Consider the following 19141-nt stretch of genomic DNA (forward strand, 5'->3'; position numbering starts at 1 on the left):
TTTTTCGGGATGCAATTAATTATTTTTCATCTTTTAAACTTGAAGTAAAATTAGAAACTCAAACTTTTCAAAGGTGGTAATGGTGTAAAGTAAGTAACTTTTGTAACTAAAGAAAAAACTAAATCGTCTGCTTCTGTTTTTGATAGTGAATAAATACCATTTGTCAGCGGTGGAGCATCTGGAGCATCTTGATGACTATACTTTATAAAAATAAACAAAATAGTAGTCAATATGAAATTTGTTTTGCTGTGGTTATAAGGAAAAAAAATAACGTAGAAATTGTGTATCAATAGTATTTCCAACAAAGAGATTTTCTGTGAATGTGATTTATAATAGGCCTAATCATGTCCCTGTAAACGATTTAATCTCTCACCTTCATCTGGGTTTAGTGTATGCAGTAACATGTAGACATCTACTTCTTGTTCCTGAACACGCATTTTCTAAACTGCCACGTGGATTCAGTAGTTTTCCAACATTGATCAGAACCATAAAAATTGATGCTCATTAACATTATACGTACTAGTGTATTTTACTCAGAATATCTATTTACATAAGACAAAATAATAAAGAATTTTACCTGTGCATATTAAGAGTTTCATTGACATGTCAACTGTCAGCCAGTCATAATCAGTCTGTCATGATCCGTTGGTTTACCTGTAGAGTGGAGGATTGCTTATTATGAAAGCAGTTTAGGTAAAGTTCACCAGCTATATGGGGTAATGGTTATACCAACTGTATATATTATGCATTCTTCATTGTTACCGAATACTATATTATAACAGTTGTGTATTATACTATGTAGAACATTTTAGGAGTTACATACATATACACTGACAGAATGTCAAAAATCTTATACCAAGTATTAACTCAACTGGATAATTTGTTAAGACCCACAAAACGAACACGATTACATAATATGATATATACGAATAGTAATATGGGACAATATTTGTCTACTTTCATTGTCCCGTATTACTGTTTGTATCATACTGTGTAATTGTGTTCTTTTTGTGTGTCTTGATACAGGGGAACATGGTTTGAATTACTTCTTTGTCCCATATTTACCATTTTAAGTAATTTGTATAATCCTATATAGACTTACGTTTGATGGGATCCTGTGTCATCTGGAAAATCCTGTTGATATTACTTCTTTGACCCTTATTTTGTATATTCTAATAGTAGAAATTTAAAAAAGCAAACAAACAAACTTATTAGTTCTTTTATCTAATGCCAATAATTGACACCTTTGGGTAGTTAAGATATGTAAACAGTATAGTCATTTTCAATTTTATTATCTTTAATGGACTATCAGAGTAGGTTTCATGAAGCCTGTCAGTAAAAACTTAAAAACTTCCAGTCAAGTTAGATTTGAAGCCTTAAGGGTTGATCTATTAACCTTTATACAAATAATATTCACAAACTCCCTTTACTATCTCAAATGTACTCCATCATCCTCATACATTTGTATAAATTTATATATCTATCACAATGTATGGACGTAATATACACGATACATAACATACAGGACAGAACACATGTTATAGTACATAAGTTACATTGATTTAAAATAAATATTTTGAGATATTTATCTAAAGTCATTGAATTGTCTTACTTCGTCACATTATTTTGTCACATTTACTATGTGTTATATTTATTGTGTCAGTCGGTCATCGGTGATTCGGTAGCTAAGTAGAATATGGTTGGGCTAGTGATCGGAGGTCCCAGATTCAAGCCTTAGTCTGGCTGCTACGGGTATATATTTTCTCCTCTCCTGCTACATAATACATATGCAAATTTAGAAAACCAAACCAAACATGCTTTTTATGCTAATGCAGATGATTTGCTTAAGGCCATTTAGATACATCTGACATGCTATACTACAGTTGATGTGTAATTTGCATTATTTTATGCTATAATGTATAGTATAGATCAATTTATATCAGATATAGTTATTATGAATTTGGACCTTTTGGGATAGAAATGGCAAGGGCCAAATAATATAGAGGGCAACATGGGTCACAATTCTAAGCGTTAAGTTTTATTTTATGTTATATTAACCTTTAGATCTAAAATTTAAGTTTTCTTTTTCCCAATTTGTAAGTGCCAACTGTTATAGTATATTAATCTATCTTCTAAGTTTTAATTTTCAAATTTCTGTTTTCAATTTTTAAAGTGCGAACTTTTATAACATATAACGTTAACTTCTAAGTTTCAATTTTGAGTTTTCATTTTATCTGTTTTCTATTTTGTTTTGTGTTATAAATCAAATGTGAGGGGATGGGAGATGTCACCCTTCCATCTCTGATACTAATGTTAGAGATGTCACCCTCCCATCTCTGATATTAATGTTAGAGATGTCACCCTCCCATCTCTGATATTAATGTTAGAGATGTCACCCTCCCATCTCTGATATTAATGTTAGAGATGTCACCCTCCCATCTCTGATATTAATGTTAGAGATGTCACCCTCCCATCTCTGATATTAATGTTAGAGATGTCACCCTCCCATCTCTGATATTAATGTTAGAGATGTCACCCTCCCATCTCTGATATTAATGTTAGAGATGTCACCCTCCCATCTCTGATATTAATGTTAGAAATGTCACCCTCCCATCTCTAATATCAATGTAAGAGATGTCATCCTCCCATCTCTGATATTATTAAAGTTAGAGATGTCACCCTCCCATCTGTGATATTAATGTTAGAGATGTCACCCTCCCATCTCTGATATTAATGTTAGAGATGTCACCCTCCCATCTCTGATATTAATGTTAGAGATGTCACCCTCCCATCTCTGATATTAATGTTAGAGATGTCACCCTCCCATCTCTGATATTAATGTTAGAGATGTCACCCTCCCATCTCTGATATTATTGTTAGAGATGTCACCCTCCCATCTCTGATATTAATGTTAGAGATGTCACCCTCCCATCTCCTTTACCAATGTTAGGAATGTCACCCTCCCATATCTGACATTAATGTTAGAGATGTCACCCTCCCATATCTGATATTAATGTTAGAGATGTCACCCTCTCATCTCTGATATTAATGTTAGAGATGTCACCCTCCCATCTCTGATATTAATGTTAGAGATGTCACCCTCCCATCTCTGATATTAATGTTAGAGATGTCACCCTCCCATCTCTGATATTAATGTTAGAGATGTCACCCTCCCATCTCTGATATTATTGTTAGAGATGTCACCCTCTCATCTCTGATATTATTAAAGTTAGAGATGTCACCCTCCCATCTCTGATATTAATGTTAGAGATGTCACCCTCCCATCTCTGATATTAATGTTAGAGATGTCACCCTCCCATCTCTGATATTAATGTTAGAGATGTCACCCTCTCATCTCTGATATTAATGTTAGAGATGTCACCCTCCCATCTCTGATATTAATGTTAGAGATGTCACCCTCCCATCTCTGATATTAATGTTAGAGATGTCACCCTCCCATCTCTGATATTAATGTTAGAGATGTCACCCTCCCATCTCTGATACTAATGTTAGAGATGTCACCCTCCCATCTCTGATACTAATGTTAGAGATGTCACCCTCCCATCTCTGATACTAATGTTAGAGATGTCACCCTCTCATCTCTGATACTAATGTTAGAGATGTCACCCTCTCATCTCTGATACTAATGTTAGAGATGTCACCCTCTCATCTCTGATACTAATGTTAGAGATGTCACCCTCTCATCTCTGATACTAATGTTAGAGATGTCACCCTCTCATCTCTGATACTAATGTTAGAGATGTCACCCTCCCATCTCTGATACTAATGTTAGAGATGTCACCCTCCATCTCTGATACTAATGTTAGAGATGTCACCCTCTCATCTCTGATACTAATGTTAGAGATGTCACCCTCTCATCTCTGATACTAATGTTAAAGATGTCACCCTCTCATCTCTGATACTAATGTTAAAGATGTCACCCTCCCATCTCTGATACTAATGTTAGAGATGTCACCCTCTCATCTCTGATACTAATGTTAGAGATGTCACCCTCCCATCTCTGATATTAATGTTAGAGATGTCACCCTCCCATCTCTGATATTAATGTTAGAGATGTCACCCTCCCATCTCTGATATTAATGTTAGAGATGTCACCCCTCTCATCTCTGATACTAATGTTAGAGATGTCACCCTCTCATCCCTGATACTAATGTTAAGATGTCACCCTCCCATCTCTGATACTAATGTTAGAGATGTCACCCTCTCATCTCTGATACTAATGTTAAAGATGTCACCCTCTCATCTCTGATACTAATGTTAAAGATGTCACCCTCTCATCTCTGATACTAATGTTAAAGATGTCACCCTCTCATCTCTGATACTAATGTTAGAGATGTCACCCTCCCATCTCTGATACTAATGTTAAAGATGTCACCCTCTCATCTCTGATACTAATGTTAGAGATGTCACCCTCTCATCTCTGATATTAATGTTAGAGATGTCACCCTCCCATCTCTGATATTAATGTTAGAGATGTCACCCTCCCATCTCTGATACTAATGTTAAAGATGTCACCCTCTCATCCCTGATACTAATGTTAAAGATGTCACCCTCTCATCTCTGATACTAATGTTAAAGATGTCACCCTCTCATCTCTGATACTAATGTTAAAGATGTCACCCTCTCATCCCTGATACTAATGTTAAAGATGTCACCCTCTCATCTCTGATACTAATGTTAAAGATGTCACCCTCTCATCTCTGATACTAATGTTAAAGATGTCACGCTTCTATCTATGATTCTAAAGCTAGCAAATAGTATAGGAGATGGCTAGAAACAAATAGACAGGGAAGGGGGAAAGTATCAGCTAGCTAATATTCCCCTCTAGAAATAAATATACAAGGAAGGGGGGGGGGAGAATTAGTTAGCCAATATAGTTTCCTCCCTTAAAATAGATCGAGAGAGTGAAAAGAATCACAGTTCTTTCCCCGGGGAAACTATCAGAGGGAAAAAGAAATGACTTCTGCACCGGCCCTATAGTATGCTGAGATGAATGACTAAGAAGCTTGCTCTGTTTAGTGATCTTGATCTTCATTCAAGGTCACAGAGATCAGAATTTTGCCATATGTGGTCTTATAAGCATCAATAAAGAAAGGGTAACTAATTTTGCAAAAAACCATTGCCATAGCACCCCCACTAAAACCTACCCCAACATCAAGAGTGCTATATTGTACACTAGGGCCAAATAGGGGAAAATTTGGTAGACTTTAATCCTGGCCTCATGTTTGAAAACAAAACTGAACATAAGATCCTTAACTTATCTAGCCTGTTTTGCTTCTGTATAATGTCATCAGTGGACATAAATTACATGCACTCATGTGTAGACTTATACCGATGTAGTACACATATCTTCCCTTTCTTTACAGTTGAAGTATTTGTCTGGGTTTGGTAACGAGTTTGCTACAGAAGACCCAAGATGTCCAGGTGCTTTGCCAGAGGGACAGGTATAACTGCAATGTCCCTGAAGTTTAAACAAATGGATGGAGTTGCTTTAGTTGTTAATATGTTTCCCTCTAATTTCCATTTTAGTATTCAACCCAATTAATAGCATACTTATAAAATAATGCGGGACACTAGTTAATAGAACCAAAGTTGGACAAGCCTCTCATAAAATTATTGCAAAAAATTAGCCTTAAATCAATTAGCAAAAGAAACATAGGCAGTTTTCATATTTCAGTCTGCATTTAATATAAGGTAATATTTGTGAAATTGAGGCTTCAAAAAGGGGGAGGGTACTTGTAAGAATGGAATCTCCCGGTGTTTATTGGGTCAAATACAGTATATAATTTATATGTTTATTTATGTATCATCTTATGAATAAATGAAATAAAAAGTATGATAAATATTCAACATGATGCAGGTAGATTTAAAGTTTTATTTTGAAACCTAAATCAAAGCTTTGATGTGATGATATGAAATATTCTTTATTCCTTTCTAGAATAATCCTCAGAAATGTCCGTTTGGACTGTATGCAGAGCAGCTGTCAGGGAGTGCTTTTACCTGTCCAAGGGAGACAAACAAGCGCAGGTAATCATTCACCGGGGAAGATTTACATCCTGGTGATCGAACTGTCATTCACTATACCTGGTATACATGGTGTATGCATGTTCAAACAAAAGAATTTCCACTGAAGCTGTTTCTCTTATATAAAGCAGTAAAGATAGATAAATTTTATGGCCAAAGAAAATTCAGAAATTATATAGTTGATAAAATCTGTGTGATCAATAGGAAAATTAATTTGAATAATTCCTTGTATCATTCATCTTTTTTCAGCTGGCTGTATAGAATTAGACCTTCAGTGGTTCACTTACCATTTGAACACACAGAACCTGGTCTGTTAAAACAGGATTGGAAAGATACTATCCCAAACCCAAACCAGGTACCTACATTTTGTATATTATCATATGTATATTATCACTTCGGATCTTACTTTATTACTCTACAAATTATTATACAATTATATCAGTTAGTTATCAAAAATAGAAATTGATGTGTTGAATTTTAAATTTAAAAATTATTAATGTCATATTCATAAGGAAGATAACCTGAGTTTCTTATATTCTTGATTTCTACTGTACTTACCAGAAATTTAATATTAAGGATGTACTCCTCTGAGAAGTCAAAATTTTCTTGTATTAAACTTTTTTTCTCATATAGATTTTTGGAAATAGGAGTTCATACATGTCCGTAATTTTTGGAAATAGGAGTTCATACATATGTCCGTGTGCTCGTTTTTGAGCTATTGTCACTCAAAGATACCTAGTTGATAAAATGTTGGATTTCATTGGAATTTTGCCGTTTTGACCATATACACAAGATATTAAAGCCATAATTTCCTAATGAGCTGTTTGATATGTAAAAATGTTTGTAGAATTTATTTTCTAGTAGTCATCTTTAAAAACATACCAGTTTTGATTAATAAGATTAATATTTTTTCTCAGAATAACAACATATGCTACCCCTACCCCTTAATTTTGAGCTACAAAATGCACCGTTTCCAGCCATTTCTGCAAAATTTAACCCTTTATAGAAAAAGTTCTGGTATTAAACTTTTGTTAATATTTTGCATATTAACAGGGAAAGGGCAGTTCTTTCTAAATCAGGCAGAAAAATGGGGGATCCGTGTGCTTACTTTTTTGTCCCATTTGAATATTTGTTATTTTTCAGTATTTTAGAGTAAAAAATAAAAGTGCTCAAATTACCATTAAATGTAAAAATAAAGTGACAAAAGTGTATCATTTTACACATAAATGCTCAATATTTTAATAACCTAAAACGCAAAGCGAAAAAAGACACAATTTCAAAATGGCCGCCAAATGGGTCATTTCTTAAAATCCGCGTATAAAAAAATCTACTAAAAATAGAAATGTAATTTTTTGACAAAATTTGCAACTGACAACTTGCTACAGATATTCATAAAAAAATTTATTTGAAAATCTTATAACTTCTTTGATCGATGTCGAAACGAGACTTCAACGGGACTGGAACCTCAGAAGAATACATCCTTAATAACTGTATTTCAATATACAATGTATCTATTCAAAATATTTCTCAAATTCTTTTGAACTTTGTCTTGAAATAATATTTTGAGTTGATTAAAAACCCTTATCTATCGTTTCTTCCATAGTCAAAATATAAATGTTACACAAAGTTATCCATTGTAAGGGTCTTAAAGCTAAATTAATCCTTTTCTGCATATTCATTATAGCTTAGATGGCATCCTTTTGACATCCCAAACAAATCAGCAGGACCCGTGGACTTTGTGGAGGTAAGAGGTCAGAGTGCAAGTTACAACGATATTACAATGTAAAGGCTTAAGCACAATATTGATAGCCAATGGCATGTAGAGGTCATAATTCTGTTGATTTCATCCGATTTGAATCCTTAACTTAAGTGTTTTGTCACATGATTTTAAAGTTTTAAAGAATGAAGACTATAATTTCTGTACATGTATAAGTAGATTAAAAAGTAATGTTAGTTGAAGGGAAAGTGAGCTTAATTGTGATGTGTAGTTTCTTTGTCTGTTTGTTCCACTTTTCCCTGAAGTTGACTTCATATTTTATGTTGACAGCTTATAAAAATAAATATTGGTTGCCATATTATTGATATGCCTTGGTGTGTTGCACATATACATTGGAAAAGACATCTCCAGTTCTGGGCGTAGACGTACTACATACACGTAGACAGACACATATTCGGGGGTTGAATCAAAAGTTAAAATACATGTACATAACCTAATGTTGCTGGACTTGAATGATAAACGTGGATCAGTAAACCAGTAAAACGATAGAAATTGATCCGACAGACCAAATCAAAGCTCAACTAAACCTTATAATGTATAGAATAGGCCCAATGATTAGGCATACATCACCAGATTTACCTCATCAGCAGGAGTGTTTTTGCTTTAGGGGATATCAACATTGTGTGGTGCTGGAGATCCCTGTACAAGGAGTGGTGCTGCCATCCATATCTACACCTGTAATAGTTCTATGGGCAACAAGTAAGTTGTCTGTGTGGAAATCTCCTCCAACAGAAGTAATGCCAAATTCAAAGGGGCTATACTTGACTGCTTATATTATTTCTGTAAGCATGTTTTATTACCCACTATCACGAGATGCTGGACTATTTAGATGGCTACTTTATTGAAAATGACTTGATTTTAGTTGAAAGTGACAGAGTTATTGCCCTTTGCAACAATAATCATTATTGGAACTTTACATACAAAAATTACATACAGGATAAATATTAAATCATAATTTTATTGCATTTTGATATTCTTGATTACTATATGTAATATGTAAATATTTTTATGTTCACACAAAATTGTATTCTTTTTCATGATTTTTTTTTTTTGTCAAATGGAAAAAAAGACATCAGTTGGCTAGTAAATGTCATAAATAATTTGTATCTTATATCAGATGACCACTAAGGCCCATGGGCCTCTTGTGTTTTTTTTAATTCCAGGTGTTTCTATGATTCAGATGGAGATCTACTTATTGGTAATGTATAAATTCTGTTTTGTTATTCAGGTAGTTTTGATTTTCCTAATTCATACTTTTGAGGCCTTGTGCTGAGAGCTATAAATTGATTGTCATTTTATGCAGATAAAAAATTCATATTAAATCATGAAATGGAAATTCTCTTAATTTTGTTGTTAAACCTAAGGAAAAATATTGAATTCATTGATGGTGTATCAAATATAAAATAAAAAAGAACAATAAATCCATTTTAAAAATGGTAATGCCATTTTCTTCATGATATCATAGAAATGGATTAAGTATTTTTATCCTATGTTATTTATCTCTCCGCCCTAATATATAAACAATGTAATTCATTTAAGTGAAACTTCTATCATTAACTTGTGATGTGACCTTTCCACTCTGACCTAATTGTATCATTGTTGTTTAAACAGTTCCACAACAGGGAAGTTTGTCAATTACAACAGAGTTTGGCAAGATGAAGGTCAACCCCAATGAAATATGTGTTATACAGGTACAGGCTTTTGTTAGCTTTCTAATTGTTAAAAATACATTGACATGGTTAAGAAGTTTTATTTAAATTACATTATGGACAGAATTTGAATTTAGAGAAGGCTTTTCACATTTTGTACTGCCAATTGATGTTTAATTAACATTTACACGGTAATCTATGGTATGTATATGTAATAGTTTGTGTGTACTTTTGAACTTGTTTATTGAACAGCTGGGTATGAGGTTTAATGTGGCAGTAGATGGGCCCAGCAGAGGATATATACTGGAAATATTTAATGGTCACTTTACACTGCCAAACCTTGGACCTATAGGTAAGTAGTCTAGTACAGGGTAATGTAAACATATACCAATACACATGTGATGTAGTAGTAGTACAAGTTAATATAAACATATACCAATACACATGTGATGTAGTAGTAGTACAGGGTAATGTAAACATATACAAATACACATGTGATGTAGTAGTAGCACAGGGTAATGTAAACATATACCAATACACATGTGATGTAGTAGTAGTCCAGGGTAATGTAAACATATACCAATACACATGTGATGTAGTAGTAGTACAGGGTAATGTAAACATATACCAATACACATGTGATGTAGTAGTAGTAGTACAGGGTAATGTAAACATATACCAATACACATGTGATGTAGTAGTAGTACAGGGTAATGTAAACATATACAATACACATGTGATGTAGTAGTAGTACAGGGTAATGTAAACATATACCAATACACATGTGATGTAGTAGTAGTACAGGGTAATGTAAACATATACCAATACACATGTGATGTAGTAGTAGTACAGGGTAATGTAAACATATACCAATACACATGTGATGTAGTAGTAGTCCAGGGTAATGTAAACATATACCAATACACATGTGATGTAGTAGCAGTACAGGGTAATGTTAACATATACAATACACATGTGATGTAGTAGTAGTACAAGGTAATGTAAACATATACCAATACACATGTGATGTAGTAGCAGTACAGGGTAATGTTAACATATACAATACACATGTGATGTAGTAGTAGTAGTACAAGGTAATGTAAACATATACCAATACACATGTGATGTAGTAGTAGTACAGGGTAGTGTAAACATATACAATACACATGTGATGTAGTAGTAGTAAGGTATGTAACATACACAGGGTAATGTAAACATATACCAATACACATGTGATGTAGTAGTAGTACAGGGTAATGTAAACATATACCAATACACATGTGATGTAGTAGTAGTACAGGGTAATGTAAACATATACCAATACACATGTGATGTAGTAGTAGTACAGGGTAATGTAAACATATACAATAATACATGTGATGTAGTAGTAGTACAGGGTAATGTAAACATATACAATACACATGTGATGTAGTAGTAGTACAGGGTAATGTAAACATATACCAATACACATGTGATGTAGTAGTAGTACAGGGTAGTGTAAACATATACCAATACACATGTGATGTAGTAGTAGTACAGGGTAATGTAAACATATACCAATACACATGTGATGTAGTAGTAGTAGTACAGGGTAATGTAAACATATACCAATACACATGTGATGTAGTAGTAGTACAGGGTAATGTAAACATATACCAATACACATGTGATGTAGTAGTAGTACAGGGTAATGTAAACATATACCAATACACATGTGATGTAGTAGTAGTACAGGGTAATGTAAACATATACCAATACACATGTGATGTAGTAGTAGTACAGGGTAATGTAAACATATACCAATACACATGTGATGTGTAGTAGTAGTACAGGGTAATGTAAACATATACCAATACACATGTGATGTAGTAGTAGTACAGGGTAATGTAAACATATACCAATACACATGTGATGTAGTAGTAGTACAGGGTAATGTAAACATATACCAATACACATGTGATGTAGTAGTAGTACAGGGTAATGTAAACATATACCAATACACATGTGATGTGTAGTAGTAGGGTATGTACATACAAACTGATGTGTAGTACAGGGTAATGTAAACATATACCAATACACACATGTGATGTGTAGTAGTAGTACAGGGTAATGTAAACATATACCAATACACATGTGATGTAGTAGTAGTACAGGGTAATGTAAACATATACCAATACACATGTGATGTAGTAGTAGTACAGGGTAATGTAAACATATACCAATACACATGTGATGTAGTAGTAGTACAGGGTAATGTAAACATATACCAATACACATGTGATGTAGTAGTAGTACAGGGTAATGTAAACATATACCAATACACATGTGATGTAGTAGTAGTACAGGGTAATGTAAACATATACAATACACATGTGATGTAGTAGTAGTACAGGGTAATGTAAACATATACCAATACACATGTGATGTAGTAGTAGTACAGGGTAATGTAAACATATACCAATACACATGTGATGTAGTAGTAGTACAGGGTAATGTAAACATATACCAATACACATGTGATGTAGTAGTAGTACAGGGTAATGTAAACATATACCAATACACATGTGATGTAGTAGTAGTACAGGGTAATGTAAACATATACCAATACACATGTGATGTAGTAGTAGTCCAGGGTAATGTAAACATATACCAATACACACATGTGATGTAGTAGCAGTACAGGGTAATGTAAACATATACAATACACATGTGATGCAGTAGTAGTACAGGGTAATGTTAAACATATACAATACACATGTGATGTAGTAGTAGTACAAGGTAATGTAAACATATACCAATACACATGTGATGTAGTAGTAGTACAGGGTAGTATGTAAACATATACAATACACATGTGATGTAGTAGTAGTACAGGGTAATGTAAACATATACAAATACACATGTGATGTAGTAGTAGTACAGGGTAATGTAAACATATACAATACACATGTGATGTAGTAGTAGTACAGGGTAATGTAAACATATACAATACACATGTGATGTAGTAGTAGTACAGGGTAGTGTAAACATATACCAATACACATGTGATGTAGTAGTAGTACAGGGTAATGTAAACATATACCAATACACATGTGATGTAGTAGTAGTACAGGGTAATGTAAACATATACCAATACACATGTGATGTAGTAGTAGTAGTACAGGGTAATGTAAACATATACCAATACACATGTGATGTAGTAGTAGTACAGGGTAATGTAAACATATACCAATACACATGTGATGTAGTAGTAGTACAGGGTAATGTAAACATATACAATACACATGTGATGTAGTAGTAGTACAGGGTAATGTAAACATATACCAATACACATGTGATGCAGTAGTAGTACAGGGTAATGTAAACATATACCAATACACATGTGATGTAGTAGTAGTACAGGGTAATGTAAACATATACCAATACACATGTGATGTAGTAGTAGTACAGGGTAATGTAAACATATACCAATACACATGTGATGTAGTAGTAGTTAACCATACACAAGTGATGTAATGTAATGTAAACATATACCAATACACATGTGATGTAGTAGTAGTACAGGGTAATGTAAACATATACCAATACACATGTGATGTAGTAGTAGCACTGTTCTGGGTAGTTTCACTGTATCACAAAGAGACAATTTTAAATATATCCATTAATATATTTATAATTCTAGTTAAATGCATTATTCTCACATATATACATTGTAACATACGGTCAAAGGTTTATGTATGGTTTATGTTGTTTTACGGTTTTTTAAAGCATGAGGTCTTCAGGTCTTCAGCATAGCATGATAATCAATATAATGAAAAATGTTTCCTTTAACATAATTATGTTTCATTTTTGGGTCAAATATATTTTCTTGTTTACCTGCATGTATAACTGCTTGACTTTGATGTAAATTTTGAATATTTAAGCCAATCTCTGTCAATGGTCTTGCTAATCCCAGTGATTTTGTCTGCAGTTGTCAGTGTTCTTGTTGATTCCAGAGATTTTGTCTATAGATCTTTAGGTGCCAATGGTCTTGTTAATCCCTATGATTTTGTCTTTAGGTGCCAATGGTCTTGCTAATCCCAGTGATTTTGTCTATTGGTGCCAATGGTCTTGCTAACCCAAATGATTTGGTCTATAAGTGCCAATGGTCTTGCTAATTTCAGTGATTTTGTCTACAGATGCCAATGGTCTTGCTAACCCAAATGATTTTGTCTATAAGTGCCAATGGTCTTGCTAATTTCAGTGATTTTGTCTAAAAGTGCCAATGGTCTTGCTAATTTCAGTGATTTTGTCTACTGATGCCAATGGTCTTGCTAATTTCAGTGATTTTGTCTACAGATGCTAATGGTCTTGCTAACCCAAATGATTTTGTCTATAAGTGCCAATGGTCTTGCTAATTTCAGTGATTTTGTCTACAGATGCCAATGGTCTTGCTAACCCAAATGATTTTGTCTATAAGTGCCAATGGTCTTGCTAACCCAAATGATTTTGTCTATAAGTGCCAATGGTCTTGCTAATTTCAGTGATTTTGTCTACAGATGCAAATTGTCTTGCAAATCTGTGTGATTTTGTCTTTAGGTGCCAACGGTCTTGCCAATCCCCGTGATTTCCAGACCCCCACAGCCTGGTATGAAGATCGGGATGTAACAAAATTCACCATCATCAGTAAATTCCAGGGTCACCTGTTTAAAACTAGCCAGGTAAGAAGAACTAGAAAGATTATTCTATTCCATACAACCATAGCAAACTCGATAAAAAGTTGTATCATCAATTTCAGTATACCCTGACAGGTAGTATCGGTATTAAATTTTTGGCTTAAAGACAGTTGCGAATGATAAATATTATGAAGTTCCTTACCGTCAATCGATTGATTTGTAACACAGCGAGAAATTCTGTACCGTGTAGCGATAAACGCTAACACTCTACCGACACAACGTGGCTATTTTTAGACTCGAGTACTGTCGCCAAATCCACAGGTAAACTGGTACTGGATGCTACGCTCGGGCCTCTCATCCAGCTTAACGAAACTGAATGGCTAGTTAGCTTAACCGATCTATATATCATCAACAATGCGTCTGTATCTACTTAAAAACAAAACAAATATTCTTCAAATTGCATAAAAATTCACTTGACTAGTATTTCTTTATTTTAGATATTTTAACAAATCTTCATATTTCTAGTAAAACTGCATATGAAACTCCTTATAGATCTAGCTATGCTCATTACGTAGGGAACCGCCATAACATGTCCCGGCTGCAGGCCGTGTGCACTTAAAACTTATTGTGGCAATATTAAAGTAACTAAATTATAATATTTTCAAATAGTTCTGATAACTATTCATGTGTAATATCTCCAGACATTGACATGTGTACGGATCGAATACGGCGGACTGCCAATGTTTTTGACATGTTCTGCAAGATATATTTCACTGTTTCAGTTACGGTGGCCAATAAAAGAAAACAAGCACAGTGCAATTATATTATGTTATTTCTTCTAAATACAACACTTTTTGTGCAAGTTGTCAAGCATTTATTGTGAATGTTTTGCAATGAAATTACCACCTTTATAACACTGAATTTGTGGTTCCCCGGACATCGTTTTCCCCAAAATTTGAATGCGCAAAATATACCGATAGTAGATTTTTTTCAGTATTTAAAGCCATAAGAAAAAATACATGTGCAAAGTACACTGGTGTGTAAGTAACACAAGATTTTACGGTATTTGTAACATTTACGATTGTGTTTGGTATAGCTGATGTAGCCAGAGCGCCCCGCGATTTACCTGTGGATTTGGCGACAGTACTCGAGTCTAAAAATAGCCACGTTGTGTCGGTAGAGTGTTAGCGTTTATCGCTACACGGTACAGAATTTCTCGCTGTGTTACAAATCAATCGATTGACGGTAAGGAACTTCATAATATTTATCATTCGCAGTTGGGGTGGACCGGGTGTAAATTTTTGGCTTAAAGACAGTATACAATTATTTGAATAAGGAAGATGTTGGTCTTATAATACACCGATGTCCTGACGATATAAACCTTTCTAGGTCATCAGTCAGACCTAAGGTTCACAATGGCCAATAGTCATTGAGCTTCATCTATGTTTATGCACTGTCCATAAACTTTTCATTCAAACAACTTTTTCTCAATAACTGAAGGGTACCAATTACATACTCATACTGGGGTTGTACCATGCTGGGATGAAGGGCAACTATGTTTGTTCAATTGAATGACCTAAAATTATTCAAAGTCACAGAGGTCAAATACATTGGGTAGGCTAAAATCTAATTACTTCTTGTCAATAATTTAGAGACCTGATATTGGGCCTGAAGCATGCTGGGATGAAGTGTCACCAAGTTTGTACAAATTAATTTGAAATTAATGACCTTGACCTTCAATCATAGTCATAGGGGTCAGAAATGCTGAAATAATTAAATTAACTGAATAGAGACCTGCTATTTGGTCTGTAGCATGATGATGTTGAGAAGACAGACAAAGCACAATGATCATATATAGGTCGTAACTTGACCTAAAAACTACAATCTTTAAAGATGCTTCACCGCTGACAAATGGTATTTTTCACTATCAAAAACAGGAGCAGACGATTTAGTATTTTTCTTCAGTTACAAAAGTTACTAACTTTACACCATTACCACAATTGAAAAGTTTGAGCTAACAATTTTACTTCAAGTTAAAAATATGAAAAATAATGAATTGCATCCCGAAAAATTCCGTGGCACTATATACTATATGGAATGAAGAAATGATTGCGCATGCACCAAAGGCAAAATATTTTTTTATGCAATTTTTTTGTATTAATAAGGCATGTATATACACAATTAAACACAAATTATTGTTCAAAGATGAATATCATTTATGCTCTGTCGGCGGTGGAGCATCTTTAACATTTATTTCATTTTTGATTTTTCAGACACATTCCCCATTTGATGTTGTTGCCTGGCATGGAAACTATGCTCCATACAAATATGACCTATCCAAGTTTTGCACTGTAAACACTGTCTCCTTTGATCATATGGTACGAACATATTGAATACTTTGTTTTTAGCTCACTTGGTCCGAAGGGCCGGTGAGGTTATGTCATGGCGCAGCATCTGTCGTCCGTCGTCCGTCGTCCGTCCGTCTGTCCGTCAACATTTCCTTTAAATCGATACTAGTCATAGAGTTCTGCATGGAATGTAAACAAATTTGGCCACAAACATCCTTGGGTGAAGGGGAACAGAACTTGTATAAATTTTGGCTCTGACCCCCCGGGGGCAGGAGGGGCGGGGCCCAATAGGGGAAATAGAGGTAAATCCTATAAATCGCTACTTGTCCTAGAGTTCTGCATGGATTGTAAACAAATTTGGCCGCAAACATCCTTGGGTGAAGGGGAACAGAACTTGTATAAATTTTGGCTCTGACCCCCCGGGGGCAGGAGGGGCGGGGCCCAATAGGGGAAATAGAGGTAAATCCTATAAATCGCTACTTGTCCTAGAGTTCTGCATGGATTGTAACCAAATTTGGCCACAAACATCCTTGGGGGAAGGGGAAGAGGACTTGTATAAATTTTGGCTCTGACCCCCCAGGGACAGGAGGGGCGGGGTCCAATAGGGGAAATAGAGGTAAATCCTATAAATCGCTACTTGTCCTAGAGTTCTGCATGGATTGTAACCAAATTTGGCCACAAACATCCTTGGGGGAAGGGGAAGAGGACTTGTATAAATTTTGGCTCTGACCCCCCAGGGACAGGAGGGGCGGGGTCCAATAGGGGAATTATAGGTAAATCCTATAAATCGCTACTTGTCCTAGAGTTCTGCATGGATTGTAACCAAATCTGGCCACAAATATCCGTAGGGGAAGGGGAACAGAACTTGTATAAATTTTGGCTCTGACCCCCCGGGGGCAGGAGGGGTGGGGCCCAATAAGGGATTTAGAGGTAAATATTCAAATTCCTTCAGAAAAGAAACAATGAACCTGTATTCAGAACATTACTTGGAATACAAACCAGGTGAGTGATACATGTCCTCTGGGCCTCTTGTTGAAAGACAAAACTGGATACATGTATTTTAAATTCCATATGGAAAGAAGTTGTTATAGATTACAGTAATCACTTGTGCAGTTGATGACTTTATAAACCTTTGTCTTTTTCCCCCTAGGACCCATCAATATTTACGGTACTGACATGTCAGTCAACTAAGCCAGGTGTTGCCATCGCTGATTTTGTGATATTCCCGCCAAGATGGGGCGTGGCTGATAACACATTTCGACCTCCATACTATCACAGTTAGTATGCTACAGAAAAAAATTCTGGATTAAGTTTGGTCACAAGCAACAAAATAGGCTTGAATCAATTTTTTTGAGTGTATGCTGTGTATCAGAAAAGTATTGTTTTATACTATATAGTTTTTCAAATGACCATCAAAATCTATAGAACTTTTTTAATCATTCAAAGTACATTGAGTTTGCATTTATTTCACAAATGTTGTTGTTCACAGGGAATTGTATGAGTGAGTTTATGGGTTTGATACATGGATCTTATGAAGCTAAGGTAAGAAAACAGTCTGCTCACATAAAAAAAATTATCAAGTTTAAAAAATAATTTAAAAAATGTCAGTACTTGATTATTCTTAGGTTAGTTTACACTTTCTTTATTTTGATATATGCATACATTGTACAACGAATATAAAATCAATTGGAAATAGGAACAAGTGTCCCAGACACTTATGTAAACCTATCACCATGTATTTTACAGCAATTAATAACTTTGTAACATGATAACACCATTCCTACACGATAACTCACTCACTCACATTCACATTTATCTTAGGTTATCAAGATAACAAAATGTAAAAATAATTTGTTTGTTTAGGAGGATGGTTTCCGGCCCGGAGGTGGTAGTCTACACAGCATGATGACTCCCCATGGCCCTGATGCCAAATGTTTTGAGGGTGCTTCCAATGCGCCGCTGAAACCCCAACGTGTTGCAGACGGAACCATGGTTAGTAGCCATCTTTTTACATTTTCCATTTTATTTCAATCTCTAAATTAGGAAAGGAATTTCTTGGAATAAACTTTATTGTGGGATTTGGATAAGTAAGTAGCCCCAACAGCCCCATAGCCCATAGTGTCAGGGTCATTTACACATCATTATTTTCTTTTAATATGTCTTAAAAAACATACAGGTAGCAATGATATGTAAAACACAAGCTAAATCAACTTCTATACATCACTTGTGTTTTGGCCTATATGGAAGTGGGCGTTGTAACACGTTGCCATCCTCCTTCCATTAATTATTGTGTCGCCTGCAACTCAAAGGCAACACTTGGGTATCACTATGTCGGTGTTGTCAGCGTCTGGGAAAAGGTTTCCGTGCAATAACTTAAGAATTTATTGTCCGATTTTAACCAAAATTGGTATATATATAGCTTAATATTAATGAGATCTCAAATGAGTTACATAATGATCAAATTTCGTCAATATTTGCAAGAGTTACGGGACTTTAAAATTGTCAAAACAGATAAATCTATGATTTCGCTCGATAACTTAAATATTTATCGTCCAAATTCAACCAAATTTGGTATGTTGCTTTATATCAATGAGATCTCGAATGACTTTAGTAATGGTCAAAATCCGACAATATTTGCAAGAGTTAAAGGACTTTAAAATCATCAAA

The 19141-nt window shown here is 34.7% G+C and overlaps 1 protein-coding gene across 1 annotated transcript in view; it reads left to right on the forward strand.

Annotated features, from left to right (window-relative positions):
* The window catches only part of LOC138334922 (homogentisate 1,2-dioxygenase-like), a 33955-nt gene that overhangs the window by 683 nt on the left and 14131 nt on the right, over positions 1-19141 (forward strand). Inside the window, exons 2-14 of the mRNA XM_069283787.1 lie at positions 5388-5465; positions 5960-6048; positions 6295-6400; positions 7730-7789; positions 8430-8521; positions 8986-9020; positions 9434-9513; positions 9724-9823; positions 14050-14171; positions 16400-16504; positions 17625-17751; positions 17964-18016; positions 18338-18466. Of these exons, the coding sequence (XP_069139888.1) occupies positions 5388-5465; positions 5960-6048; positions 6295-6400; positions 7730-7789; positions 8430-8521; positions 8986-9020; positions 9434-9513; positions 9724-9823; positions 14050-14171; positions 16400-16504; positions 17625-17751; positions 17964-18016; positions 18338-18466 (1176 nt within the window). The remainder of the gene's footprint in view (positions 1-5387; positions 5466-5959; positions 6049-6294; positions 6401-7729; positions 7790-8429; positions 8522-8985; positions 9021-9433; positions 9514-9723; positions 9824-14049; positions 14172-16399; positions 16505-17624; positions 17752-17963; positions 18017-18337; positions 18467-19141) is intronic.

This window comes from Argopecten irradians, chromosome 1 (genome assembly GCF_041381155.1).
Source record: "Argopecten irradians isolate NY chromosome 1, Ai_NY, whole genome shotgun sequence".
NCBI lineage: Eukaryota > Metazoa > Mollusca > Bivalvia > Pectinida > Pectinidae > Argopecten > Argopecten irradians.